Consider the following 27,472-nt stretch of genomic DNA (forward strand, 5'->3'; position numbering starts at 1 on the left):
GGGGAATGAGGGAAGCAAGAGCACCAGGGGCAGCCTGGCCTCTGAGGACTTAGGTGTGGTCACCCTGCTGCGCTGCGTACACCCTGGGTAACGTTCTACTGCAAACAGGGACCTGCACCCAGGTTGCTTTGAAGGAAGAGCTTAAGGTAGAGAGGCTGCTCTCTTAGTTTAGGAAAATAGCAGGTATGAAGAACTGGCCACAAAAAATAAAGGTGGAACAAACCATTTTGGCAAAAACAAAACATCTAGGAGAAAATGAGTTCCAAAGTAAGCATGAAAATGAAGCTTGCTGGGAATTTTGAGAACTTTGAGAGGAGGTTTTGGGTTTCCACGAGCATCACATTTTCGACCCTTTGTATCTGGGTTTTCAGGGGTGGAGAGACCGTAGCTGACGTCTCACACTGTTTAATCCTTGGCCACGAGTGTTACTGTCATTTCAAATTTAAGGAAACTGAGGCTCCAAGATACGAAATAACCGATTGAAGCCACATGGCTAGTAATTGCCTGCTGAACAGGTTAGGGACAGTGGGATTAAAAAGAGCCGTGTGTCTAACGCTGAAGGGAAGGAGGAATAAAAACTTACTCAAAACAGATCTGACTTTGGATCCTAATGCCAGACTGTTCGGCAGCCCAAAAGATTGTGGCCACTTCCCAATTCACACCAAAATCACCCATGGAAGTGATGAGAGAACAGGCCGTGTCTCTGGACCTGGCACCTTTACAGGTCTGGAGGCCAATATAAGGCCATTGCCTGGGGCGAAGGGTGCCTAAGGCACAGTGACAATTTGATAGGTGGCTGTCCCTGCACCCATTAAATGTCTACTCAGATGATACCATTGCACGAAATGTCACCACTGGCTGCAGGCACACAGGGCAGAGCCTGCCCCGAGGGACCCACATGTGGAGGTCGGGGGAGAAACGCGCCTTGAGCCGCCAGCCAGGGCAGACGTACTGGGGCACGTGGGAGCACAGCGGTGCCGCTCTTCGAGGAGCGAGACGGCCGCTGGCAAAGGGCAGCCGGACTTAGAGACCAAACCAGATCCTGAGTGAGGTCTACTCAGGGACCAGGAGGTGAGCTAAGGATCCAAGACAAAGGTATTGAAGGCAGGGACATCAGCTGGGCGGGACTGGCCCGGCAGAGGAGCGGAAACCGAACAGGCGCAGAGGAGCTTGCAGCCCCTCTGCAGACAAAAGCTTGCAGAGTTGGTTCTGTAATTTCTGGGAACACTTGAGCAGGAGATGGACAGGGCCACAGCCGTGTGCTGGGAAGACTGAGCCATCTGAGGGCTTCGGAGCGGAAGGAGCGGAAGAGGAGGCTTGTCAGTGAATGTGGTCCCTCAGGCCCGGAGGTCAGGGGGCCACCAGCCTCCGCGGGAAACACGTCAGGGCCTCAGACCCTGGCTGCTTGGGTGGAGGGGCAGGGCGGGGTGGGGGGGAGCGTAACAAAGCATTCAGAAAGGAAAAACAGAACACAAAGATTCGGGTTAAATATGGTTTATGCAAATGTTCTTTTTTTTTTCAAAGATTGTGTAGGAAAGTCCCTCCTTTGTTATATTTCCTCTGCATGAGCACCTCTCCTTTATTCTTAATAGGGGATTGAGTCAAGGCTATGGTCAAAACGGCTTCAGATGTACAACGTTAAGTGGTGGACGCTGAGGATAGGAAAATTCCCCAAACTAAATGATCTTAAGATGTGGGTTGGAAACAGTTCTGACCCCTTAAAAGAAAGCAACCGGCATTTGGTTTCAGAAATACAGTTTGGACAGGGACCTTCATGTAGACTGGCCAGCCCTGTCCCAGAGCTCTCCTTGGTGTGGCCAGTTTCACACGGATGCAGAGCTCACAGGCAGAGGGCAAGTCTGATGGGCACATGACTCGCACAGAGGTGCTGATTTCCTGTGGAGCATCGTGCGAAGGTTCTAGAGAACTCAACCTCTCTTCAGAAAGCATATGACCACAGAGTAGTTTCTAAAGTCTTGTATTACGAGGAACACTCGTAAAAACAATTGCAAGATAATAGTCCTTTACTAGCTATTCATTGAGAAAATACAGATGTATATATGGATTAAAAAATAAGACTCCTTGTCCAGAGGGAAGGTAACAGACTCCACAATATCTTTAAAGAGCCCAGCTTTACGCATACCAGGCTCCTCATCTTCACCAGATGGTGTGTTTACCTGCAGTCCTCATGCAAAAACGCCTACCCTTGACCTCACGGGTATATACAGGACCCTTCACTTGACCACCAGCCAGTCCCACTATATGCAGGGCATGCACAGGAATGATCACATGATAGGCAGGAGCGCGAGTGTCAGTAAACTTCAAAAATTAGGACCATACTCTCCTATTTGTTATACTGACACAAAGATAACTGAAAAATCCCAGTGTGCTGAATAACTTAAAAATGTTTAAAAAACTAGTACATCAGAATAATCACAAAGAAAAGTTTGATTATAATTAAAAATGATTTTTAAATGATTAAAATGACTACATATCCAGAATCGTGGAATGCAGCCCCAAGAATGTCAGGGAAAACTTATCATTTTAATGCTTATACTAGAAAAGCAAAGAAAGCTGAAAATGAAACACCTAACTTAAGACGTTACGGAACAATGACTGAATAAATCATGATAAAGTAAAAAGAGGGAAGTAATAAATTTAACAGCAGAAATTAATATATAGAAACAAAGAGTAATAGAGATCAGAGAGGATCACAAAGTAGACAAAGTGATCACAGGAAAACAAACAAATGGCATAGATACACAGAATTAGGAGGGCAAGAAGGGTGTAACTGTAGATAGTCCACCTGATTTTTTTTAAATTAAGGAAACATTAAGAACAATTTAATGAAAACATATTTGGCAACAGTCAAAATAAATCTGCTGAAAAAAAAAATTACTTGCCGAATTTACTCCCAAGGAAATAGGAAGCCTGAATGGTCTCCTATAACCATGAAAGAATTTGGACCTAAAACTCTTCCCACAAAGAAAACATCAGGCTCAGATAGTTTTACAGGTGAGTTTTACCAATTTAAAAAAACACAATAGATTTTTTCAAATATATTCAACATTTTCTAGAGATATAAAATGAAGGGACTATTCCCCAATTATCCTTGATTCAAAAACCAGATAGAGACTTTGCAAGAAAGAAATATTACAGTCCAATCTCACTCCTGACTCTATGTGAAAAATTTAAACAGTATTAGCAAGCCACATATAGCAAAATAGAAAGGAATATATAACCGCATGTTTAATTTAGGTTTATTTCTGGAATACAATGGTAGAGTTTCCATTGGAAAATCACTAACTATAAACTATGTTCGTGCTGGAAGCCAGGCGTGTTTAATTGGGAGTCACGCAGGGACACTGACACGGGGAGCAGCCATGCGATCCCACTCGGGTCTCTTGCTTAAGGGGCACAGCAGACTGCCCATGCCAGCTCCTGCCCATCTGGATCCTCCGCCTTTTATGCTGAAGCTGCACACCCCTCTGGCTGCTCCCAGCGATGAGTGACACAGGTGACACCTGCAAGCCCACAGGACGGGTGTGGGACTCCTCGCGAGGGCCTGGCGGAGGCCGTCTTGGGGGGCTGCGCTGCAGTCTGGGAGATTCCCTGCCCGTCCCTCTTCCTTCCTCCTTTTGCTCTTCGAGGTGGCATGCCTGCGCCCCGCTCTGAAGGCTCTTCCTGCCCTCCTCTGCATTCTTCCCTTTAGCCCTCATGGGTGTTTGTCCCACCGCAATACCTGGATGTCTACCCAACAAAGTGCCATTTCCTTGGAGAACCTGAGCAGACACACAACAAAAACCACCGCTATTCACCATTCACTGTGTCCTGGGGGGTCACGAGCGCTATTTGCAACCCACCGCGCACTGGAGAGCTGCCCAGCACAGCCTCTGATCCTTGGCTTAGGTTCTAGACGCACCAGAGTGGCTGCTTTCCTTGAATTCGCCCTGCTTTTCTGTTCCCGAATCTCTACTGAGCTGTACCTCCTCTTCCCCCGATTTCCATTTAAGTCCAGCCCACCCTGCAAGACCCAGCTCACGAAGGGGGTTTCTCCTAAATCTCCAAATTGAGGTAATCTATTCCTCTACTGAAATTCGACAGCACTTTGTGAGAGTATAGAACTGTTCGCCATCTGTCACACATTCCCTGTTGGTGTATGATTCTTCCTCCAGATGATTAACACCTAAAATATTGGTCATGAGCAGATAGTTAACTCCTGAAAACTGCTCAAAGTAGTGCTCAAAAAATGCTAGAATTTAATCACGATCAAAACCTAATGTATTTGTCTGTGCCTTTTACACAAGAATAAAAACATACCGTACAAAATAGGTCACCTGCTCCACCACACTATGGGCATAAGAGGATAAACATCAGCGTGGACCCAAACCTGCTGAGCTCTGGTCAGCTGCAAGACCATTTTAGCTCTTCTTCTTCGGGAAGGACCCTGCACAGTTCTTCCCTGGAAGAATAGTTCCAAAATATAACTAAACTGGTATTCAGGAGGCTCTGTATATCTAGCTTAAACTCTCCTGGCCACCACCTCAGTTTATTTTCTTTTCTTTGGGGGAAATGGTGCAGACAGATGGGTTTGGCTGGATCTCCCACAAAGGGAAAGCAAATATTCCAGTTAACCCAAGATCATTTATTTATGCCAACATGAATGCTTTTTAACAGAGTCCTGTGGGGTTCCTAACTCTGACCTCCGGGGAAGGGTTTGCCCTTCTGTCATGTGTGGTGCTGGTCAAGGCTGGTCCACTTCCTCAGAGCAGAAGAGAGATGAGGGCGGGCCATGTGGAAGAGGTCCCCGAGGTTACAAGCCACCACTTCCCCTTCCTGCCTTATGAATGCAGTGCCCAGGCTTTGCCAGCCCCCCTGGCCAAGCCCTAGCCAGCCTCCAAGTTGGCCCTTTGGTGCACCAACCTATGACTACTCATCAAACCCATAACTTTCGGATATGCCCATAAGAAGTTCCTGGAAAAGCCTGTGGGCTGGGGTTCTGATTCACACAAGGGTGGCAACAATCACAGATACAAACAAATAAGACATTTAGGCAACAGGGTGGGCTGGAATACATGAAGATAAATTTAACTTTCAGCTTTGTAATGCTGATAAGGAACATGCCAAGAAACTCACTTTTCCTCAGAAGCAACTTGCTGTTGCCAAATATCCTGTTCCTCTGATTGGAAAGAAGGTTCTGTTTGCATTCTGTGCCTCCACCCTGACTGCGGAGACCAGCTGACCTGGATCCACTCCAGGATGCAGGAGAGAGACGGGTGCAGGGTGGGTTGGCACTGCCCAGCTCCAGAGCATCTGGGGGACGCCGCATGGATGATGAGTGGGCACGTAGGACAGACACTGACACTAACTTGTTTACTCAGAGTTCACCCTCTCCTCTGTCACTGTATTTATTGGGTCTTAGGGAACAGTAAACTCGGAATTTAAAAGGCTTGTGTTTATACCAAGGTCCCGAATTGGTAGCTCTGCCTCATTTTCCACGGCTTTAAAGGGAGTGGCAGTGGCAGAAGGTCCTTACAGCTAATACTAACCTAAACCATTCTTATGAACCTGAAATACATCCACCCCTGAGAGACTCTGACAAAGGGCTATTTGCAGTTTTATCAACCGTGAAGTGCACTGTGGGTGCCCTCGGGGCTCCTGCACTGCCCATTCCAGGGGACGCTGGTGGTGTGTTCTACAAGAATGGTGCCCCTTGGGTTGTGCACAGCAGTGGCTCTGGATACTGTAAGGGAATATTTGCGCAGAAGATAGCTACTGTTTGTTGATAACCTAACACAATTGTCTCAAATCCATGGAATGACATTGCAAGAAGGAACTGTTACCTTCATTTTATAGATGGGAAGTCAGAGGCACAGAAAAGATCAATAAGTTGACTGCCCCCCCGAGACCTAAAGAGTCAACAGTTGAGGATGAGGAAATATGGTTTTGAAATCTGCTTGCCTAATTCTGAAATGTGGACATTTCCCACTTTTCTATCAATATCAAATACCTTAGCAGTAAATGGATAGCCCTTCATCCATTCAACAGATACTTACTGAATAATAATAATAGTTAATAATGATTAATAGCCTATTAACAGACTAATAATATTAGTCAACAACTATTGAACACACACTCTACACCAGGTGGAGGACACGGTGTGGGACAAGGCGGCCATTTTCCCTGCGTGCAGGGAGCTTAGTGGAAAGAAACACATTAGGCAAACAAGACCATGGCTAATACATTCGGGCTTAATATGCAACACTGCACCCATTGTGCTGTGTATTTTTATATGCATTGTTTAATCCTCATACCAACCCTGTAAGGTATTATTTTTGTCTCTGTTTAACAGATGGAGAAGAAACTAAGGAAGAAGAGTAACTTGTTCAGGATTCCGTAGCTGATCAATGACAGATCTGAGATCAAATCCGGGGGGTCTAGCTCCAGCTACGATGCACACGGGACGATCGGCAGTACTGACAGTGAACACGCAGATCATTATTTCACGACTGCTGTGATAAATGCTGTAAAGTACAGGTGGAGTGTTAAATCATATAACGTTGTATTTATTTACCTTTATTCAAAGGCTATTAATCTTACCATTTTTATTAAAGTCTATATACGATTTATACAGAGAAAGAAGTCTAGGAATATGTGTGTGTACATATGCATGTACTTACTTTATATCAAATTCTTTAGCCACTGTGTCTCTGGGTAGTAGGATTTCAAGCAAGCTTTAAAAATTTATTATTTATGATTTTTGTAATATTTTTTATAAACAATGTGTTAATTTTATCATTATAAAGAATGATAAAGCTATTTTCATTTTGGAAAAAAAATTCCCAAGAGCTATAAAAACTAGGTTTTGATTTAAAAAATGATCTTTTAGTAGGGATGAAGAGGAAAAAGGCTGATGTACAAAGGGAAAAATAATCACAAGGACCCATTCCCTGACTTACCCCTGGGGTGAAAATACCTAAAAGCTGAGGACTACGTCCACTATGTTTCTCAACTAAATGTTGAATAAGACTCTTTTGGCTTCAGGAGAGCTCATGCTGTGTCTAAGTTTTTGAACATTTAACAGTAAATCTCAGACATCTAAGTAAGTATTTGCTTGGCTTCAATCAGATGAGATAAATCCAGGGAAGAGCCTAGTCTCCGGGGGATGCAGACTGTAACCCGGGGAGGGCAGAGCCTCCCAGATCCCCCAGAAATGCCCCTAGATCCTGCCTCATCCCCTCCTAGTTAAACGCTCCCCACGGATTTAACCCCTCTAAGGCTCTCTTTCCACACAAGCATGTAAAATGGAGCATAAGTCAGTACTGCAGGGTCGTTAGGAGGCTGAGGTCCATTGTGGAATTAAAAATTAAACATCACGTATGTAAGGTACCTGGCACTGCTCAATAAATGTTAATTTATCCAATACAAATTTCACTTTAATACAAATGCTCAGGTTTATACCACCAAGCATTTCAAACCTGCCCTTTTTTTTGAGTGAAATGTCATAAGCAACACGCAGTGGGTATTAAAAGAAGTCTAGGATGATGTGTGTGTGTGTGTGTGTGCATGCACACACACACACATTTATGCATTTGCTTGCATATCCCATCTCTTCTATTATCTCTGGGTGATAGCATGTCAAGTGGTCTTTGGAAATGCATTCTTGTTAAGGTGACTTCTATCCGCACATCTTCAGGGGGATACACCACGTATCCACGTAAGTGTAGTTACCATCTGTCACATACCAAGATATCACAAAATTATTGGCTATAGTCTGTGTTCTCCCATTCCTGTGGCTATTTTATAATTTGAAGTTTGTCCCTCTTTATCACCTTCACCTATTCACCCACCCCCAACCCCCGTCCCCTATGATAACCACCAGTCTGTTGTCTGTGTTTATGTGTCTATTTCTTTTTTGCTTGCTTGTGTTTTAGATTCCAATGTAAGTCACATCATATGCTACTTGTCTTTCTCTGCCTGACTTATTTTGCTTACCATCATACCCTCCATGTTGTCTCAAATGGCAGGATTTCATTCTTTTTATGGCTGAATACTACTCCATTGTGTATATGCACCACATCTTCTCTATTCACCCATCTATTCATGGACACTTAGGATGCTTCCATATCTTGGCTATTGTAAATAGTGCTGCGATAAACATTGGGGCGCATATGTCTTTTTGAATTAGTGATTTTTTTTCTTCGGGTAAATATCCAGAAACAGAATTTCTGGGTCATATGGTATTTCTATTTCAGGTCCCATCTGTCTTTGAATTTTTCCTATAGAATCTTTCAGTGTGTCCTCTTTTTTTGTCTGGCTTCCTTCACTCAGCATTTTATCTATAAGATTCATCTGTGCTGCAGATGGATTGCTCACATCACTGCTTTATAGAAAACCTGTTGTATATAGAAACATTTTTGATCAGATACTCGTTTCCACATATAAAACTAAAGTAGTTGTGCATTCACATTAAGGCTTTCTCTTTCCAATTTCCTAGCCCCTCAAAATGGAATTCCCTAAGAGCTCAGCAAGGAATTTTCAGTATAGAAAGGAAAATGCTGGATTCCCGTTAATTCTGCTTTGTTTAGGTTTTTCCACAATGGGAGGTTTTAGCAGGGGAAGTATAATGCTACCTGGAAAGGCCTCCATCGCTTACCATCCAAGCTTGCCAGCCCAGTGTAAAGGACTTCCTGTGTAATTCCCGCCGCACTTGAGGACAGGTAGTCACTCCCCCGCGCTGCCCGAACCAACGCCGTGGCTGGGCCCAGCTGGGACGCTGTTTAAGTCTGTCTCTGGTCCATCCACTTCTCATCACCATCTGCAGTCTCCTATTGCTCTTTAAGGAGCCTGCTTATAGCCTCTTCTCAAGAGGTATACGCCCCCTAGAAGGGATTTAACTCAGGGTTTTGCAATTGTTTCCCCTTCACTTATCACCCCAGCTGGGATCTTTGACATGTTATGAAAAAGGCAGTTTTCCTAGACAATGCCATGGCCCTTGGTAGGTAAGTGTGTCTTACATCAGAGATAACTTGAAGAAGAAGTATCTCCCAAGGACAGGAATGAGTTGACCAACCTAGGAAGATGTGGGGCACCCTAGCAGGAGTACGACTCTTTACAGGCCATGGAAAGCAGTTGGTAATGCCATAGCACCAGCATTCTTACCAAACGGTGCAACCAGGCTTGTGCCTGAGAATGAATTTGTTCCAAAACTCTGTGCTTCTGTCTGTGCCTCCGTTAGCTGGTGTTCCACGGTGATCCCCAGGAAACTCAGCTCACCTCACTCTTTGAAATATTGGTCATCTCTCCCCTTTTCTTAGGTAATAATTCAGTAAATTTGCATCAAACAAAGCGCAGGCTCACTCAGCAATGTCCCTTTTCCCAATATATGGGCATTTTAATAAAGGATCCTGAGTTCCTACATCTAACAAATAAATATCAGATTTACTGGTTAGAATGAAAATAACAATGCACATTGTTTTACAGAGCATTTGCTATGTGCCAGGTACTGTGTTAAACACAATAAATGTATCAAATCCTCCCACTACCCTCATTTTATGAATGAAGCATACAGCCCTAATAATTTTCTGTCATATAGCTGATATCTGACAGAACTGTAATTCAATTAGAGCCAAATCTGTCTGACTCACGAACCAAGTTCTCAATCATGACAACAGAGAGACTCTCTTGTATTGTGCATTTCCTTTTCCATGGTAACAATTCTGCTTTTTACAGCTTACTGCCATTATTTTCTTTGCTCTATCATCACGTATTTGTACACTTGTTTTTTCTCAAACCTGTCTCAGATGCCACATCCTCCTTTATCACACTGAGCAGAGAAAATAGCCAGTCGTCTGATTTTTCAGGTTCATCAACTAAACCCTTTCTGGAAAAAGGCTTTTTTCAGCTCATGGCTTGGTTCCTCTTTTTATTATTATTACTATTTTATGAAATTTCAACCCTATTATGTTATTATAGTGTAGTTGGCATACACTATTATAATATTAGTTTCAGGTGTACAATGTAGTGATTCATACACAAAGAGTTTCCCACAATAAATCTGGCTACCATCTGTCACCAGACAGAATGTTACATGTATCTCTATGCTGTACATTGTATCTCTATTTCTTATCTATTTTTATAACTGGAAGTTTATACCTTTTAATCCCCTTCCTTTATTTTGCCCATTTCCCCTAATTCCCTGGAAACCACCAGTTTGTTCTCTGTATATATGCATCTGTTTCTGGTTTTTTTGCTATTGTTATTGTTTTTTTAGATTCCACATATAAGTGAAATCATATGGTATTTGTTTTTCCCTGTCTCACTTATTTCACTGAGCATAATACCCTTTAGGTTCACGCATGTTGTCAAAAATGGCAGATTTCCTTCTTTTTAATGGCTGAATAATATTACATTGTGTGCACGTGCCACCTCTTCTTAATCCACTCATCTATCAATGGGCATTCAGTTTGCTTCCATATCTTGGCTATTGCAAATAGTGCTTCAATGAACAGAGAGGTGTATATATCTTCTCGTATTATTGTTTTCATTTTCTTTGGGTAAATACCCAGAAGTGGAATTGCTAGATTGTATGGTACTTTTCTTTTTGATTTTTTGAGCAACCTCCATACTGTTTTCCATACTGGCTACACCAATTTACATTCCCACCACCGGGGTAGGAGGGTTCCCTTTCCTCCACATCCTCACCAACACTTGTTATTTCTTGTCTTTCAGATAGTGGCCATTCTGACTGGTGTGAGGAAATATCTCATTGTGGTTTTGATGTGTGTTTCCCTGATGATTAGCGATGTGGAGCATCTTTTCATGTGCCTAGTGGGCATCTGTGTGTCTTCTTTGGCAAAAATGTCTATTTAGATCATCTGCCCGTTTCTAATTGGCAGTATTCGTTAGTGCTGTGGTCCTGGACAAGGAGTGTTTAGGCTTCAATTTCATCATCTGTAAACTGTCACTCACACAGCCTATAATCAATACTAGTGAATACTGATTTGAAGTCTGTTTCTCCCACTACACTAAGGTCCTAAGGAATGGACTCCAACCTTGCTCCATCCTACCATAACCAGAACAGGGTCCAGCAAGGACTGGGTGCTTCGTAAACACTTATTAACTTAATAAGAAGCTCTAACCTAAGGGAAAAACCCTATTGGGATTTTTATTAGAATTGATTAAATTCCTAGATCGATTTTAGGAGTATTTCTATTTGTATGATTCATGAACATAGTATATATGTATTTATGTTTTCTGTAGTGTTTTCAATAAAATTTTATAACTTTTTACTATAGAAGCATTGCACATCTTTTGTTAGATTCATCCCTACGTATCTTCAATTTTGATAATACTGTAAAAACCTTTTTATAAAAACATCACGTTTTCTGTGTTGAAACTTAGAATTGTAACTAACTTTCTATGTTTATAGAGCCACATTTTTTAGTTTTTAAATTATGAGCTTTAATAGTTTATCTGTAGATTCATTGACATTTTCTACTCAGATAATCCTATCATTTGCATTTAAAAGCCATACTACTTCTTACTCTCCAATCTGTGTATCTTTTTCCTTTTATTTCTCGGTGTGTTGTCTAAGACATCAAGTACAACAGTGAGTAGGAGAGGTAACACCGGGATGCCGTCCTGTTACTGATCTAAAACGGAAGGTTCACAGTGCTTCACCTTTAAGTATAATGCTTATTGTAGGTTTTTTTTGTAGATGCCATTTATCACAGTATAGAAGTTCCCTATTGTTCTAATTTTTTTTAATGAATCGATCATGAATTTCATTGAACACTTTTTTGTGCATTGAGATTACATTTTTATTCTTTAATCTGCTAGTATGGAGAATTATATAACTGATTTTCTAATGTTAAATCAGTTTTGCATTCCTGGGATAAACCCCAATTGGTCACGATGCACCATCCAGCCCCTTCATTGTTTACAGGGATCATGCAGGGCAAATTGAACTCAGAAAAGTTGAGCTATTTGATCGAGGCCACACAACCCACATATTTGTAAAAATCAGATTACTGAAGCATTGACGTTCTGTGTAAGGCAGACCAGAAGAAATGGGGTCAGCCTAAAGGTGCTCAGAGATTACCAGGACCACTTCATTCGAAAGAACCACTCTGTGCCCCTTGGAAAATGAAACTTGCAAGGCTGGTCTCTGGGATCCCAAGGTTACAGTGAAGGTCATGCAGGGTCCCCATCACCTCTGAAATAAATCCTCAGGGAGGCTATTCAACCTCTGGGCTAGACGATTCCCTCTTGCCAGGAGCCACGGTCATAGAATTCTTTGAGGACTAAAAAAAAATATCAGACTTGATTTGATTACTTCCAGCTGTGACTTAAGGCAGTTGCTGTGTTTCTGTTTCTTTATTATGTTGTACCCCATTTAAGGGCACAGTGGGAGTATAAATGTATTCCATTCAAGGACTTTTTTCAATGACCAAGAGATCTGGACAAGAGTTGTTCCAAAGTCCATGCGCAGGTTTTTTGTTTTTTGATTTTTCAAGCTCACATGTTCACCAGAATTTCCCTCTCTGTGTTTACCAAGTTTCTAGTGATGAAGTCCCAGCACACAGAGTAATCAAAACAGCCTAATTTCCTAAAAATGAGCAAACTCTGCAAACCGACCCTGCAGGAGGCAGGCAGCCAGAGGCCGACCGACTGCAAGCAGTTGCCACAAGCCCAGGGAACAGTCTCCTTTGTGTCTTGGACACTTTTCACTTATTTTTCATGTTGCTGAGCCTGCCACATTTCAGGCCTCACTGCTCGTGTGTGCACCAACGTCCCCAAGCTGCAGCGGCGGGAGGTGACATCCGAGGCGTCTTTATGCAGCATCCTCGTTTGCTGTGTCACTTCTCAGAACATTACATACCGGGTAGCAACCCAAGCCACCAAAATTAGGAAAGTGAGATTTTTGTTGTTTGTTAAATTTCTTAAAACTGACAAAGCTGAGTGTTGGAGCAGGAGTGCACACTCACACTGCTGGTGACAGTTCAAATTTATACTTTTATCTAGAGGACAAATAATATCTGTCAAAATTTTAGGTGCATGTAACACTTTGGCTTAGTAAATTCACTTCCAGTAATTTTCCTAGAGAAATGACAGGACAAATACAGGCAAAGATAAGTCTCCTGAGATGTCTTAAACTGCTGTTTATGGTAGCAAGAAATTATGAACAGCAAGACTGCAATCAGTCTGGATATTTTATATAAATTATGGCACATTATTCAATGGAATATTATACAGCCATGATAAAGGATGGTTTAGACCTATATTTATTAACATGAAAAGATGTCCTTAATATATGGTTTTGCTTAAAAAGCCAAAATGCAAAAAATTAACCTGCATCTACTTCTGTTGAAAATGTATTTGTGAATATATGAATTAAATAATTCTGAAAGGTGGTCTTTGGGTGGGGTGATATAATGTTCCATTTTCAGTTCTTTTTGCCCATCCATATGGTATAGACCTTTTATAAGAGAATATCTCATTTTTATATTTTCATGTAGCAAAACACTATTTTCTTATGGAATTTTATTTTTATTAATTACACTGAGGGACTATAAAATTTTTAAGTTTTATTTTAATAACCAGGGGTGAAATAAGAAACTGGCTGTAGAAAGAAAATACTTATTAAATGCAGTCTAAGTACAAACAAGTTCCCCAAATTAAAATCTCAAATGGCGCATTTTCCTGTCTCTTCCCTGTTAAAAGGAAGGCAAATCCCCAAGGGACCATTTTACCTCTCGTAAGACAATTCCCTTTTATCAGGAGCCAGGATCATAGAATTATTTGAGGATTAAAAAATTGGACTTGATTTGATAACTTCCAGCCAAGTGAATTTACACAGCCGCTATTTTTCCGATTCTTTATTTTATTATAAGCTATTGTTTAGTGTCACAGCTGGAGTTTATGTGTATGTACTTCAGTAAATTATACATTTTGATAACCAAGGTACTTACAAGAAAAGGAAGCAGTTTCTAAGCATATATGTGAATTCTGAAACAAAGTTCAAAACCACCTGTCACTTGTAGGAGTCACTCAGGGGCCCTCGGACTGTGGGAGGCACAGTTAAAGTGCCTGTGTTGTACAAGCCTGGGGTGCCGTGTCCTCGGTGTGGGGCCCCCCTTGGTCAGACTGTGGGACAAACTCCCTTGTTCACAACTTCAGAGGGAGCTACAGCTCAGGGGGCCATTTCCAAACCTACGTCTCCAAGTCATCTGAAAACAATCCTGTATTCCTTTAATACTCTTATATTTCTGCTCCCATGAGAAGTTGTACAGTGGGTGGGTAGGTGGCAGGAGAGGCTATGGGCTCGTGCCTCCAAATGAGGGGACATTTTATGCGCTCTGGGCTAAAGGGGATGCCAGTCCCACCGGCTGTGGTGGACAGGTTGTTCCAGGCAAAGAAACCCATGCTGTGCATGGACGGCTTAGGGAGAGGGAGGGCATCTCAGAGGCCAGGACCCTGACTTGGCAGACTGCAGAATCCTCCAGTCCACTGGGGACCCCGGAGTGCAGGCCAGCCGCAGAGGCAGCAGCTGTGGGCCCTGCCAGCCAGAGGAGAGCCTGGAGCCCTCAGCTTCCTGAGCCTGCGGCCGCCCACACATACCTGTGCCCACCAGCCTGCCAGTGTCGGGCTCCACAGAAAACCCAGGTCTTTTAAGACCCCACCTGCCCCGAAGCCTTTGCAAAGTTTTCCTTCAGACGTTTGCCTTTTCTGCAAGCATCCTGGCCAGCCTACTTCTCAGGCCAGGTGACCAAGGAGGATGGTGGACTCCCATCGGGTGTTCCCGCTCTCCACCCACCGTCCCTTGGCCTCCTGTCCCTTTCAAAGTGCCCCACCCCCCGCACCTCACCCTTTGGCCTTTGCTGCCTGTGGTCCCGGGTTTTGACTCAGATGCCCATAGGATTGGGCCCAGACGTGCTGTTTTCCCTTCCTGGTCCTCTCTTGCTCAGCTCCTCGGGGCTCAACCCTCAGTCTGAACTGGCCCAGCCCATCCCCTTAATGGGGTTCAGGCCCTTCCTGCCACAACAAGGCAAAGGGGCTCAAAGGAGGTCACATGTTTTGAGTCTGAATTTAGGGGACTATAATAGAGGCAAATATTAAAGAAAAAGGGGAGCGTGCTTCACTCTCCAGACTCCTAAGAAACTCATTGTGGCTGAAAACAGCACTCTTCTCCTTTTTTCCAATGTGCATGCAGTGTGTGTAGGGGGTGCAGAAGGCATCTCTCCTTAACAACTCCTCTCTGCTTAATGTGAAGCTCAGTTTCTAAAGCCTAATAAATGTGAGCATTTCAGAGCTAACAGAATCGGCAGTCTGGGGGCATTCACAGCCACACCAGGGTCACCCCTGGGTGACCAGTGGGGAGCTGACCTCGCCTGGATTTGTGGGGCTGGGGTGAAAGCACAAGCCCTGTCTCCTGAGCTCCTGTCACCCCCAGTTGGCACAGGCAGGCACTGGCCATGTAACTATTTCTCTTCCTGGGCCTTGACCCTGAATCTCCCACTCAATTGAAAGCTCCTAGTAGAAGCTTTCCGTGCAGACTGAGCAGAGTGAGTTCCTGTCTCTGCTGAATCCCAGCCTAGGTTAACGCCCTGCATATAACAGACATTCAATCAATCGGTGGCGGTGTGTTTCATAGACAGACCATGGTCTGAGAGGTCTTACTGCACCAACTGCGTAATTCTCAATTAAACAAAAAGTTTAATTCACCAGAGGACTTTTCCTGAACCACAGGAGGTGCCTCTGAATGCTGAATTCGTATTTTTAATCCCATGTTTGCCTGCCTTGACTTTAGACACAGGGGATGCAGATCTGGAGCATGTGTGGGGTTGTCTGAAAAACAGTTTAGATCATCAAATGAGCTTTACTGGGTAAAGCTTTGTAATGAAAAAATGTTACGTATGTTTCTATAAATTCAATATCCATTTGTAATTTCAGAGATGTATCCCTAAGAAAATGAGTGACTGAACAAATGAGGAAACAGGTATAGCTCCTCCGCATGCACCATGCCGTGCAAATGTGAGCAGCTCCGTCATCTTTTGTTACATTTGATCACGGGAAATAGGGTAAGTGGAGGAAGGCTGCAGGAAACACTATAGAAACTCCAAACTGCATAATCTTAATTTCGATGACCAAGCTGGGGGTACTCAGAAATAAACCGGCTCTGCTGCCTATCCAATCTTGTCTTTTTCCTCTGAATTGGGACGTTTTCATGTTTGCCCCACATTTCCAGACAAAAAATATGTTCCCCAGCAAAACCGACCAGGACTTCCATTTGCGATGCAGGTCGTTTCAGCCTGTGCCGGGCTGGATGCACCTCTGTGCCCTGGCCTGGATGTGAGAGATGCTTGATTTAGCTTCACTCATGATTCTCTTTAATTAGCAGAGCTTTTGAGCACAGAACCCACGAGAGAAGCAAGAGAAGGGGGCCGGAGAACCTTACTCTCTTTCCAGGAGGCACCTTTAAATGAGTTTAACAAAAAGAAATCCAGATGTTAGAGCAGTGTTGTTTCATCTGGATGGAATTCGAACCCGTTCTATTTATCAGCTGTGTCATTCGAGCAAAACAGTTGGCCCTCCAAACCTCAGTTTACTTTTTCATGCAATGCACACCTTAATCATCTCAGAGCAGACAGAATCTGCCTCATAAAGTCGGCAAGAGGATTAAATGAGACACAGCTTCTGAAACGCTTCGCATGGGGTCTGGTCCAGCAAGTGCTCGGAAAGGACAGTCCATAAACATGCCGTCTCAGCTTCACTCCTTGGGGACATCTGGAATAGTCTGTTCACGCATGAACAGGCCACCCAGTCCACCGCGTCCTGGCTCGAGTGTGGGCTGCAGCCCTTCTGCGCTTATCACGGCGTCCTGACTCAAAAGGCGTGAATGCACTGTGCCTTTGGAAGGGCAAGAATACTTTTAATGCGGAAAATCACTTCCTCCTTCATCTTCCGAGTGGAGAGTACTTTCTGTGTGTGCATGTCCTACTGAGCTTGCATAAAAAATCTGGCTTATTCGCCTGGGCTAAGGGGTCCTCATCTCCTCCAGGCGCCCTTTCCAACCACTGCCCCCCAACTGCTGCCACAGGGCTGGGTCACCGTCCCCTCCTGGGGCTGGCACAAGAATGAGATAATACACTGCCTCCTCCCTGGGCTCGCTCGCAATCACGTGTCTGCGCCTGTCCCCGCGCCTCCTGAGGACAGGGACTGGGTCTCCCTCATGTCTGTGTCTCCAGAGTGTAGCCTGGCTGTGGCAGCCGAGGGGAGCAGGTCCTCAGAGAGCTGAGCAGGCTGCGTGAACGGAGCCCCGGGCGTGGCCGGGCGGGCATAAGTGTGGCAATGTGGAGCCCCGCGCCCAGTGCCCATTCACGGTGCATGGCTGGACCGCTCTGTACAAGTCTGCTGTCGGACGCCTTTGCCAGGATGACCCATTTTTTTCCTATTCCTTCCTTTTCAAAAACTGGAGTGCAAAGATAGAGCAGAGGAATGCCTCATCAGAGACCCGCAGACCGATTCAGGCGGCGCTTTAGCAGGAAGCCCTGGGAGGTCACGGAACTTGCGTCAGATATCTTCCCAAAGCCACCCGGGCACCACCGACGCCTTTGCCCATGACAGTGTCAGCCGAGGGCTGGGGGGAGGGCAGCCCTTCAGGCGAATGGGCCCAAAGGGCTTGCTGCACTGGGAAGTCGTGGTAAGGCCGCGTAAGCCGGTGGCGGGGGGCTGGGTGTGTCCTTCATCCCCACCTCTGTGTGTAGCTACAGCTGAACTTCCATCTCCTGATGCAGTGGGGATTTTTATTTGTAACTAGATTAGAACAAGGTCTTAAAATATCAGTAGGTTTAGGACATGCTATCAAACGCAGAGTAAATGCACTGTCCTGGATGCACAAGGTGGCTCCAATCCAAGGACGGTGTTAGGGGTGATTTTTTTTCCCTTCTCTCTGCTTTTCTGAATTTTATTTTTATTGTTTTCTTGATCCATGAATGTGCGTTACAGTGTTCTTTTTCCAAGTTCTAATTCGTCATCCTTTCACCTATTAGGGAGAGCTCCCCAGTCCCTCCGAGTAGGACCAGCCGGCAGGAGAGCTTTGGCGAGGGCTTAGCTGCCGTCTGCTCCACCCCATGCCAGGCGGTGCCCACACAGGTGCAGCCCTCACAGGGCCTGCAAGACTGGCTGGGTGCAGGAGCTCGTGCCTGGCCCGTCCCCCTCACGGTGCTCCAGCCGCTACCGCAGTCTGGCAGTCCCCAGGCTGCTCCCCAGCCCAGGGTGTCCTCCCCACCCAGTGCTTACTCAAACCAAGACCTCAGCTCTGAAGTCCCACTAGGGCACCTTCCCCAGGTCCAGTGTCCGTCCTGTCTTCATGCTCCCACAGCCCCCCAAACAATGTGGGCGCCACGAGGCATCTGCTTAGCATTGAGTACCCGGGGCCAGCCCACCGCCTGGAGCCTCGAAGGGCCTTCGGCATTCCTGTGTACGCGATGCGCCTCTGTGCTGATGGGAACGGCGTTCAGAGAGCCTGACAGGAGGGGCGCTTTCACCACGCAGGCCCCCATCTAACTGCTGCGTCACCAAGTGTCTGCCCACCGCGGGATCCCACAGGAGAAGTGAGACTGCAGGGGGTCCCTGCCCTCTGGGGATCTACAGTGCAGCACAAAGAGATGAGAAGACATATGAAACAGATAAACACCACTACTAATCAACTGTAAAACTAAACTTTTTTTTAACGGCCACAACATTCCAAACCACCTGAATTTTCTGCACAGACCATTCACCAAAACAGCTTTTAAACAGTCAGTGGTATTTTCCTCCCCACCCCCCCAGTCCTAGGAGTCCTGCTGCACTTCCCGTACTCCCTGAATGGAATGCATCCAACCTGAAACACAACCATAAGGGCCTGGGGTCCCCACAGTGCCTGCCCTCACAACCCCCTGGGGGTTTTCTTAAATGAGGCGACACCAAAAAGAGGGGCTGGAGAGTGGAGAGTGGACATAAGGGCCGAGGGGGCAGAGGCGGGCCTGACAAACGCGGGGGGTGGGGGAGTGGACCCCCTCCCCTTGCCCCACAGCCGCCAGGTGCTGTGAGAGGGGGTTGTGGGCAGTCCACCCAGTGTCCTGCCACTTCCGTGCCGTGACGGTGGGCGACCCCACTTGGTGTGACCCAGGGGACATGTCCCGGGGGGCAGTGGCGCCCAGGTGAGCGGGCAGTGGAGCCAGGCTGGGGTGGCCTCAGAGGTGGCCCCCCTCCACCCAGGAGCCTTAGGCCGCCCTGTCTCGGCCTTCCCCCAGAGCTCTCTGTCCCCCACCGCTGTGGCCTGTCCACGGGATGCCCGCCTCCAGGCTGCAGCCAGTGTGGAGTCAGTGAAGCGCAGCCCCGTCCGTGCAAAGCTACGACCTCCTGGAGGCGAGGCTGTCGGACCGACACCAACAGGAGCACAGGGAACGGCGCCCACTGGTGCCCCGCGCCACACACGCCCCGGCCCGGTGGTCTGCACACCCAGCCCGCCACGCGCTGACCCACAGGCGAGTTCCGTCCCCAGCACCCCGCCTCACGGCGCCGTCGGGGCAGAAGTGGCACTGAGGTTCCTCGGCACGCTGGGCACCTGCTGGAGGGCGTGCGCACAGGACAGGCCTGTGGTCCAGGCTCGTGACCTCCAGCTGGTGGTCCCAGACAATCAGAGGAAACCTGGCTCCTGGGGGTGGGGGGCCCGCCTGCTCTGCGGGGACAGGACTCCGAGGTGAGTCACTGAGCCCTGTCCCCGGACGGGGCTGGGGGAGCAGGCGCCTGCCCCTGTGGTGCTGCCCCCGGGCCGCCAGCAGGGCAGTGTGCTGTCCCCTCCTGGGAAGGGCTGTGGCGAGCTTCTGGAAAGGCAATAGGAAGTTGCCTTCTCATGGGCCGGACACGAGGGCAGGAGCAGGGCTATAAGGAGCCGGGCTGGGCAGAGGGCAGCCAGCCTGCAGAGCCAGAGGACATGGTGAGTCCGTTTCCCTTTTCTATGGCAAGTGGGCGCGCTGAGGGCTCAGGGCTGAGGTGGCAGGTGAGGCTTCGGGAAGGGGGGTGGCAGGATGGGGAGCGTTCCGCCGAATCACCCTTTAGAATTTGCAGGCATTTCAAAACCTGCCTCTGCGCTGACCCTCCCCACAGACACCCTTGCCCACTAAGGCTGCTGTTTGCTGTGACACCCGAAGCCTGTTCCCTACAGAGGCTCTGTATGCCCCCCAGGTGGCCGTGTTAGGCCTGATGCTGTCTAGATCTGGACCCCTGGCCTCCGCCCCATGGCCACTGTTCCCCGAGTAGGGCTCACAGGGCCTGTCTGGGAGCAGGTCCTGCTGAAGCCAGGGCCCCCTTCTCCAGGACTGCCCGCCCCTCTGGGTGGAAAGAAGGCTGAGCCCTGCCCAGGGACCAGCCCGGGGACCCCCGCCTCCTGTTTCCTTCTCGGAGCCCCGGGGTCTCTGGACTGATGTCCTCCTGTTTCCATTTCTGCCCTAAGTTTCAATTCTCTTAGTGACTGTAAAAGGGGCATAACAACAGTACTCAGGAGTGTCATTACGAGAATTAAATAAAAGCTTTTAGATCTGAGGCTGGCACATGGTCACTGATCCCAAAGTCTTAGCTCCTATTGTGGTAATGAGCGGACTCCTGGGGGTCAGTGGGACTTGGGAAGATCCAGGAAAAACAAGCCATACTTGAGCTTATGGACAAACGAGACACAGGGTTTTACCCCCAGCTAGCAGGAGCATCTCACAGACCCAGGGTCCAAGATCCTGAAGTCTGCGTCCAGAAAGGAGGCGAACAGTGAGAAGCTTCTGTGGGAAGCTTTATGGACAACTGCGGGGGTCCCAGGCTTCCTGTGAGTCCAGAGTGAGAACCCCCCATCCGACCAGCCCACCTCTTCACTTTATACTAGAGTACGTGGCTCAGGTTCTGTCCTGGAATGGGGCTATTCTGTGGTGGGGACAGTGGGGTATGAAGATAAGGGTGAGAGGAGGGCGGGGTCCGAGCGGGTCCCGAGTCGGGGCCCAGTGACACAGAGGGTGCGTCCCTTCTGCCTTATCTTCTGTGTGTCATACTTCTCCTGAATGAGCAGCTATTTCCCGTCCCCTCTGCTGCTTGGGGTCCTCCCAGATTTCATGGAGGTCTTTGAGATTCCGAAGGCACTACTGCATGTCCCAGATGAAAATGCACATAAACAGCGAGCTTTAGGGACAACCGCAGGGGTCCGAGACCAAGTGAGTCCCCCGGCTGAGGGCTCCAGCCCTTCCCTGGGTTCAAGTATTCCGTAGACAAGACCTTCCCTTGCCCCTGAACACATTCAACTTTCAGGAACTTCAAACTCTGTGTAATTTGGCCTCAGTTCATCTCTAGGACCCAAAGAAAGAGGCTAAAGTTTATCTGGCGGATGTTTTCAATGGTCGGATCCCAGAGGGGAAGTTCTTGGCTGGGGACTCAGGTAAATAGTCAAGGGGGCTAAGGAGCGGGCCTGGATTCTCTTCCTTTTATACCATTTAACCACCTTAGGTCTGCGGCTTCTAGTTCTGACTTTTCTTTCCATTACCTGTTTTTCAAAATGCACCTAAACTGCTCACACTGTCCCGGCTGGGCACCGGCTCTTAGAATGCGCAGCTTCAGAATTCTGTACACGGAAGCTTATTAATCGGATGCTCAAAAATCAGAGTGGGTGGTACTAGGAAAAGATTCAGGACCCAACCCAAGAGTGAGCGCGTGGTGTTTTCATAAGTGACATTTGCGACATTGTCCTCTAGGTGCCCAACTTCTCTGATTGAAAAGCAAAACATGTTTTAAAAAGTCAAATACAAAATGAATCCTTTATATTTATATCCATGGGCTTTAAAAAAAATGTTTAGGTATGCTACTTTATTTTTAATGGTAAAAGTCACCCTCAGTAGTGGTGATTGGTGATCTGATTTAAATACGTGCTTTGATTCTTAGTGTTAAAGACATAAATAAGTATTCCTAACATGCTGTTTGGCTTAGAGACCTTTTTTCCCACTGTATTTCACTTTCTACCTGTGATCAGGGGTCACTAAGATCTGTGCTGCGCTACCACCACCCAGAAACTTTAGGAAATGACATTTTGTCAGTTTCAGTGCCTTGTAAAATCTGTGCCACCAAGAAACTACACATTTCTGCCTCCTCGCCAACTCACATCTCCCTCCCCTCTCTGCAGCCCACTGAGCCAGCGCATGCCAGGTCCCCTCATCCCCTCTGGGACTCGTAGGGTAGCCTCCTCTTTTTGAAGCTCAGCCTCCCTGTTTCTAATTCACCATGTTAGACGCACCTGCTCAGGATGCTTCTCTGTTCAGAAGCCCAGCAAGTGGACCCCTTCTGCCAACCATCATTTCAGACCCGCAAGATCTGGCCCCAGCCGATCTGCTCAGTTGACCTCTAGGACCCCCGGCTTCAGTCAGACCATGCCACTCCCTCTCTTACACCCTCCCCCGACACCCCAGGCTTCTCGTGGCACTGAGACCAAGATGTCACCCCCTTGTCTTGGCTCCCAGAGCACCAGGGACCCGTCCCCAGCTCTCTCTCATGCTCTTCTCCATTGCTGATCCTTTCCAGCCACCCCAATGTCTCTGTGTTCCCAGAACACTCCACCTGCTTCCACCCCGAAGCCCGCACACCAGCTTCCTTCCAGCCTTAGCGCCCTTCCTCTCGCGTCTCACTGGGTGGCTTCTCCTGGTCACCCTGCCCTTCGCCTCCACACACCGCCCGACCTCCCTTCACAGCCACTCTGGCTCACGGCCCCATGTCAGTCCCCTGCCTGGTGCTCAGAGCCATCTGCCCCTCCTGGCGTTTGCTTGCTCAGTGCTGCCATGTGGCATCGTTGGGGTTGTTCTCGTTGTCTGTCCCCCTGGATGGATGGCCCCTTCCGTGAAGACAGGAATCTTGTCTGTCTTCTCATTTTAATGCTGGAGTCATGAACGGTGCCTGATACGTTCTAGGCATGTGACGAATGAATGGTTATGGGAACAAGTAATGGGAAGGAGCACAGGCAGCCCGGAGGGAGCTCCCCGGTGGGCGAGGGGAAGGAGGGTGCGTGGCTGGAAGGCTCCTCTGAGGAGGAGGGTGCTGGACTTATAGACTTAGGCACCCACCCAGGAGAGGGACTGACAGGTAGGATGAGGCCGTGTCTTCAAGGGCCTTGCGTGTGTCATCTTGAATAGTGTGGGTGCGTTGCTCAGAGTGGGCACAGCTGCTGGATTTTAAGCAAGGCGGTGGTGTGATCAGAGTTTTGTGTTAGGAACACCACTATGACTGCCTGATAGAGAAGGACTAGGGGAGGGGCAACCCTGAAGTGCAGAGACCCTTCAGAAGATGCCGGCCCCGGCCCCAGAGAGAAATGGCGGGGCTGAACTAGTCGGGGCCAGTACGGTGGGAAGGTGGACAACAGCCAGCTGTCTGGTCAGAAGGCAGAGTCAGCTGAACAGACGGCAGGTTGATGTGCAGAGTGTGCACACAGAGGTGTCCGTGGCCCCACCTGCTGGCCGACCTCAGGGTCCCTGTGGCGGGGGGACGACGGGCTCGGGTAGTGACTCCGTTAGTCAGAACGTATGTCCCTTGTATGAGGCCCCGTGGAGCCGGTGCTTTTCAGAGTCACGCCCACCCCAGTCGTCCACTGAAGCTCGCCTCTCCTTCCCCGCTTTAAGAGCTGCTGCTATTTGATGCCCCTCCGCACCTTCCCGAAACAGGCCGCCAATGGTAACAGCCCTTGACCCCCCACTCACTGCACCACCTACCGCCGCCGCCCGCATGGAGGCGGGACACTGAGTCCTGCCCGCCTGCTCGCCCGCAGGTGAGCCACCAGGCCGCCTGCTTCCCCCACGCTCAGGAATGGGGCAGAACAAGGAGAGCAAGTGTTTCTGCACTTGATCTGCCTGATCCGAACACGCTTGTCGATGTGATGCGGCTGCTGCCGTAACCCCTACACGCTTAGTTGCGATTATCACACACTTTTCCGACTCAGCGCACATTTTTACTGCCGGCCATCCTCCGCCGTGGCGCACTTGTTCATTCATTCGCTCATGAGGTACTTACCGAGCATGAAGCCTCCACCCCCTGCTGGGCCAGGGACCCCACTGAACATCACAGCCCCGGCCCCGGAGCCGCCTCCACCAGCAGCCCCTCCAGCCGGGAGCATTCGCGTTTGCTTTGCCGTCGGACGGCAGGCCTGGTGCGTCAGGGGTGGGGATGCCGCCGTCTGGCATCCTCTGGCAAACAGATGACCTTGAGGAGAGGCCAGGAAAGCAGCTCAACCACAAGGGGACAGGGCCACGGGAGCAGGGACCCAGGGGAACCCCTGCCTCTGCAAGTGAGAGCAGAGGGTTGAGGGGGATTCAGAGGAAGACTCAGAAAATTGCTCAAGATGTCAGAGAAGAATTAACGTGGCCGCAGAAAGACTGCAGGAGGTAAAGGTTTGGTGCCCAGGACGCCGGTGGTAAAGTCAGCAAGAGCCGCTTTGCAGGCTGTCTTTGGGGCGGGGCTGCAGGTAGAGGGGCGGCAGGAAAGTTAAGAAAGCTGAGCTGAGAGGAAAATAGAAATCAGGCTGTCTAGGCAGAGGACAAAGGTCTAGGGAGGGGCGTTCTTCCATTCTGCTTCTCAAGTCCAAAGCTGTGGTCTGCACACGGCCATGGGGACAGAACCTCCTCTCCGTGGTGCCCTCTCTGCCAGCTTCATAGGCCACCAGGGACCCTGGCGCTTGGGCCTCATCCTCATCTCTAGGACGTCTTCCTTTACAAAATGAGGTCGAGGGAAAATACTTTCTCTCTGCCCTCGCTTCACCCTGCAATCACTTTTATTTGTTTGGAAAAGTCAAATTAAAGTAACCACCCTGAGAACGGGCCTTGATGAAGATTTATGCAGGACAGGATGTTCCTCTGATAACCCAGGCTCAGACCCCTTCCCAGGGGCTTCCAGTTTGGAGGGGCTGCCAGAGAACATTAAAGTAAGGATTAGCAGAGCACGTGGCCACTTCTCCTGGACAGGCATTTCCTCTTGTTCCGACGCTTAGCTTGCCTAGCAACCCAAGGGAAGAGCCCTTAACTCTTTGGCATCCTAGAGTCAGCACCCTCTGAAGACGATGCTGTAGAGCAGGAACAGGTGGGAGGCTGCCAGCCAAGGAGCTTTCAGAGGAACGTTATCATGCAAAGGAATGTTCGTAGGCATCGCCCACCTCCACACCCACACAAGCCCTTCTCGGTCCACGTGCTGCCTGCGAGTGAACACAGAGATTTGAACCTAGAGTCCTAGAAACATGGGCACACAACCTTCTGAAATTGCCTGAAAAATTGCAAGTGTGCACTGTTTGAAGAATCCTGACTACGGCTTTTATCAGACTTTCAAAGGAGTCATGAGCCCCACAAGAACAGAAGTCACTGTGTTAACCCAACATGTACCCAGGTGAGTGGATGGGGCACCCCACCTACCCCACCAGTGTCAGGAGGGGACGCCTCCACCCGAGAAGAAATCCAGCCCAGGTTCAAAGGCAAATACTGGGGTCCTCCTCCTGAAGGCTACATTATGTGTTCCTCAAAGGCAGGCTCCCCAAAAGAATTTATGATCTCTCACACCTTTCTTAGTGGAGAGCTAAAATTTTTCACTGCAAGTTTTAAAAGTCATAAAAGATGGGATTTCCAGTACAATAAATAAATGTCACATCAGTTCCTAAACTTTACCGAAACGAATGATGTACCATAGTCATCTGATAACCCTGTTCATTTAAAGAAAAATCATAAACAAGCTCCTAAGAATAGGAAATTTTATATTATTCATTTTCTTATCATTAATACCTATTTCTGTTCCACTTTCTCTAGAGAATTTTAACTAAATGTAATACACTTTTAAGTTTAAGGTTTTTTCCTTGATCACTCTATCATATTTCTTTATAAAAATTAAACTACATCAAAATTTCAAAGATTTTAATTTTCTAAAACCATAAGTCTTTACATGTTAATTTTTTCCCTTTATGATTGAGTTAGCATGACAACTGCTTTTAATATGCAATTAAATAAAACAGCATAAATAGCAACCAAAGTTTGATAAGTAACTTAAACTTTTAGATTTATAATGCTATTGAAGGTCCATCTCCAAATGAGAAGTTCTTTTTTTCCCCTATTTGTTCTTGTAACTCCACATGGATATTATTTATCAATACCATCAGCCAAGTTTAGCAACTATCTTATTTCTGTATTTCATTTTTTAAACCTTTAAATGTTGGGAAACTTCATTTCCCTGAATACGTAAATGGAAGCTGACATTTTAGTATAGCGATGTCTCTAAATTCTTTGAACTCCTTCTAAGATATATGCCCAAGATTCTGCAGTGACGATCACCAACATTCACTCATAACGTAAATCACGTCAACATCCAGTCCTCCTCTACACCTGAGGGCTTCCCTGGGCCGGAGGTCCTGGGGATGAAAGGAGAGAGACGGAAACTGCGGACTTGGGAAGGATGTGTCGCACTGTCACTGGAGGCAGTCACACCTGTGCCGAGGTTTTTGATTCTGCCTGTTTGACAGGACGATGTCTTTACATACAGGGCCATGGCCCCATAATAAGGAAGAGTCAGATTAGTAAAAGAGGTGATTTCTTTCATAAAATGGGAGAGGACACATTCCTGAGCACATCGTTTTTAGGAAAGTGCATGTGCAAGTTGGGAATCTGAACGTAGATTTATTTAAAGTCTCCTTGCTGTGTATCCTCAGAGAGTCAGGTTCCTCCTGGTTTAAGGATGTCCGGTGTGGCACCTGGCATGGCACTTTAATGGGTATGGAATAGAAATGTGGTACTGATACTAGCTGGTGATACAACAAAATCAGAGAGACCTCAGTAGGACTCTGTCCTCACTAAGGGATCATCGCCACACTTCCTGTGCAAATAAATCACACCGTAAGCCACAGCATCACGAAAACCTCGGGGTTTGACCCCATGTCCTGCAGAGGCCAGTGAATCAGTGTCCTAGCTCATAAAGATGCAAAATAGGCTTGTTTGTCAAAACCAATATTCAGAAACGCCTCAGTGGAAAATGCCAGTCTTTTTATATAAAGATAACCTGTTACCTGGGACATTTGCACTGATTTATGTCTGCCTCCCTCTCTGGTCAGGCTGTAGTCAGCAGTGCACATGTCTGTGAGTGCACACACATGCTCGTACACACACATGCCCGTGCACACATGCACACACACACACACCCACTCCAAACACCCTACATTATCCCCCACTGGAGCCTGGTTTGTGGCCAGTCGGAATCTCTGTACAGGAGGGTGTTCAGGTGGCGCTCGGGCTGGAAGGGTGACAAAGGCTCAATTGCAAAGCGAATGCCCCACCTTCACGTTGCTGGTTGTGCTGGGTGGCCTGGGAGGGGCACCAGTGCAGGCTGGGCGATGCCAACACTCGATCGTCACGACAACACGGCGGCGTGTGGATGTGGAAGCCTGAGG

At 47.6% G+C, this 27,472-nt stretch overlaps 1 protein-coding gene across 3 annotated transcripts in view; it reads left to right on the forward strand.

Annotated features, from left to right (window-relative positions):
* The first annotated feature begins 19,863 nt into the window (after nt 1-19,863).
* Nucleotides 19,864-27,472, forward strand: part of SELP (selectin P) — a 42,733-nt gene continuing 35,124 nt past the window's right edge. For all 3 annotated transcript variants that reach the window (XM_057495125.1, XM_036900633.2, XM_057495126.1), the window contains exon 1: nt 19,864-19,984. In XM_057495125.1, the coding sequence (XP_057351108.1) occupies nt 19,901-19,984 (84 nt within the window). In that variant the 5' untranslated portion in view covers nt 19,864-19,900. The remainder of the gene's footprint in view (nt 19,985-27,472) is intronic.

Source organism: Manis pentadactyla, chromosome 19 (genome assembly GCF_030020395.1).
Source record: "Manis pentadactyla isolate mManPen7 chromosome 19, mManPen7.hap1, whole genome shotgun sequence".
NCBI classification, from domain to species: Eukaryota; Metazoa; Chordata; class Mammalia; order Pholidota; family Manidae; genus Manis; species Manis pentadactyla.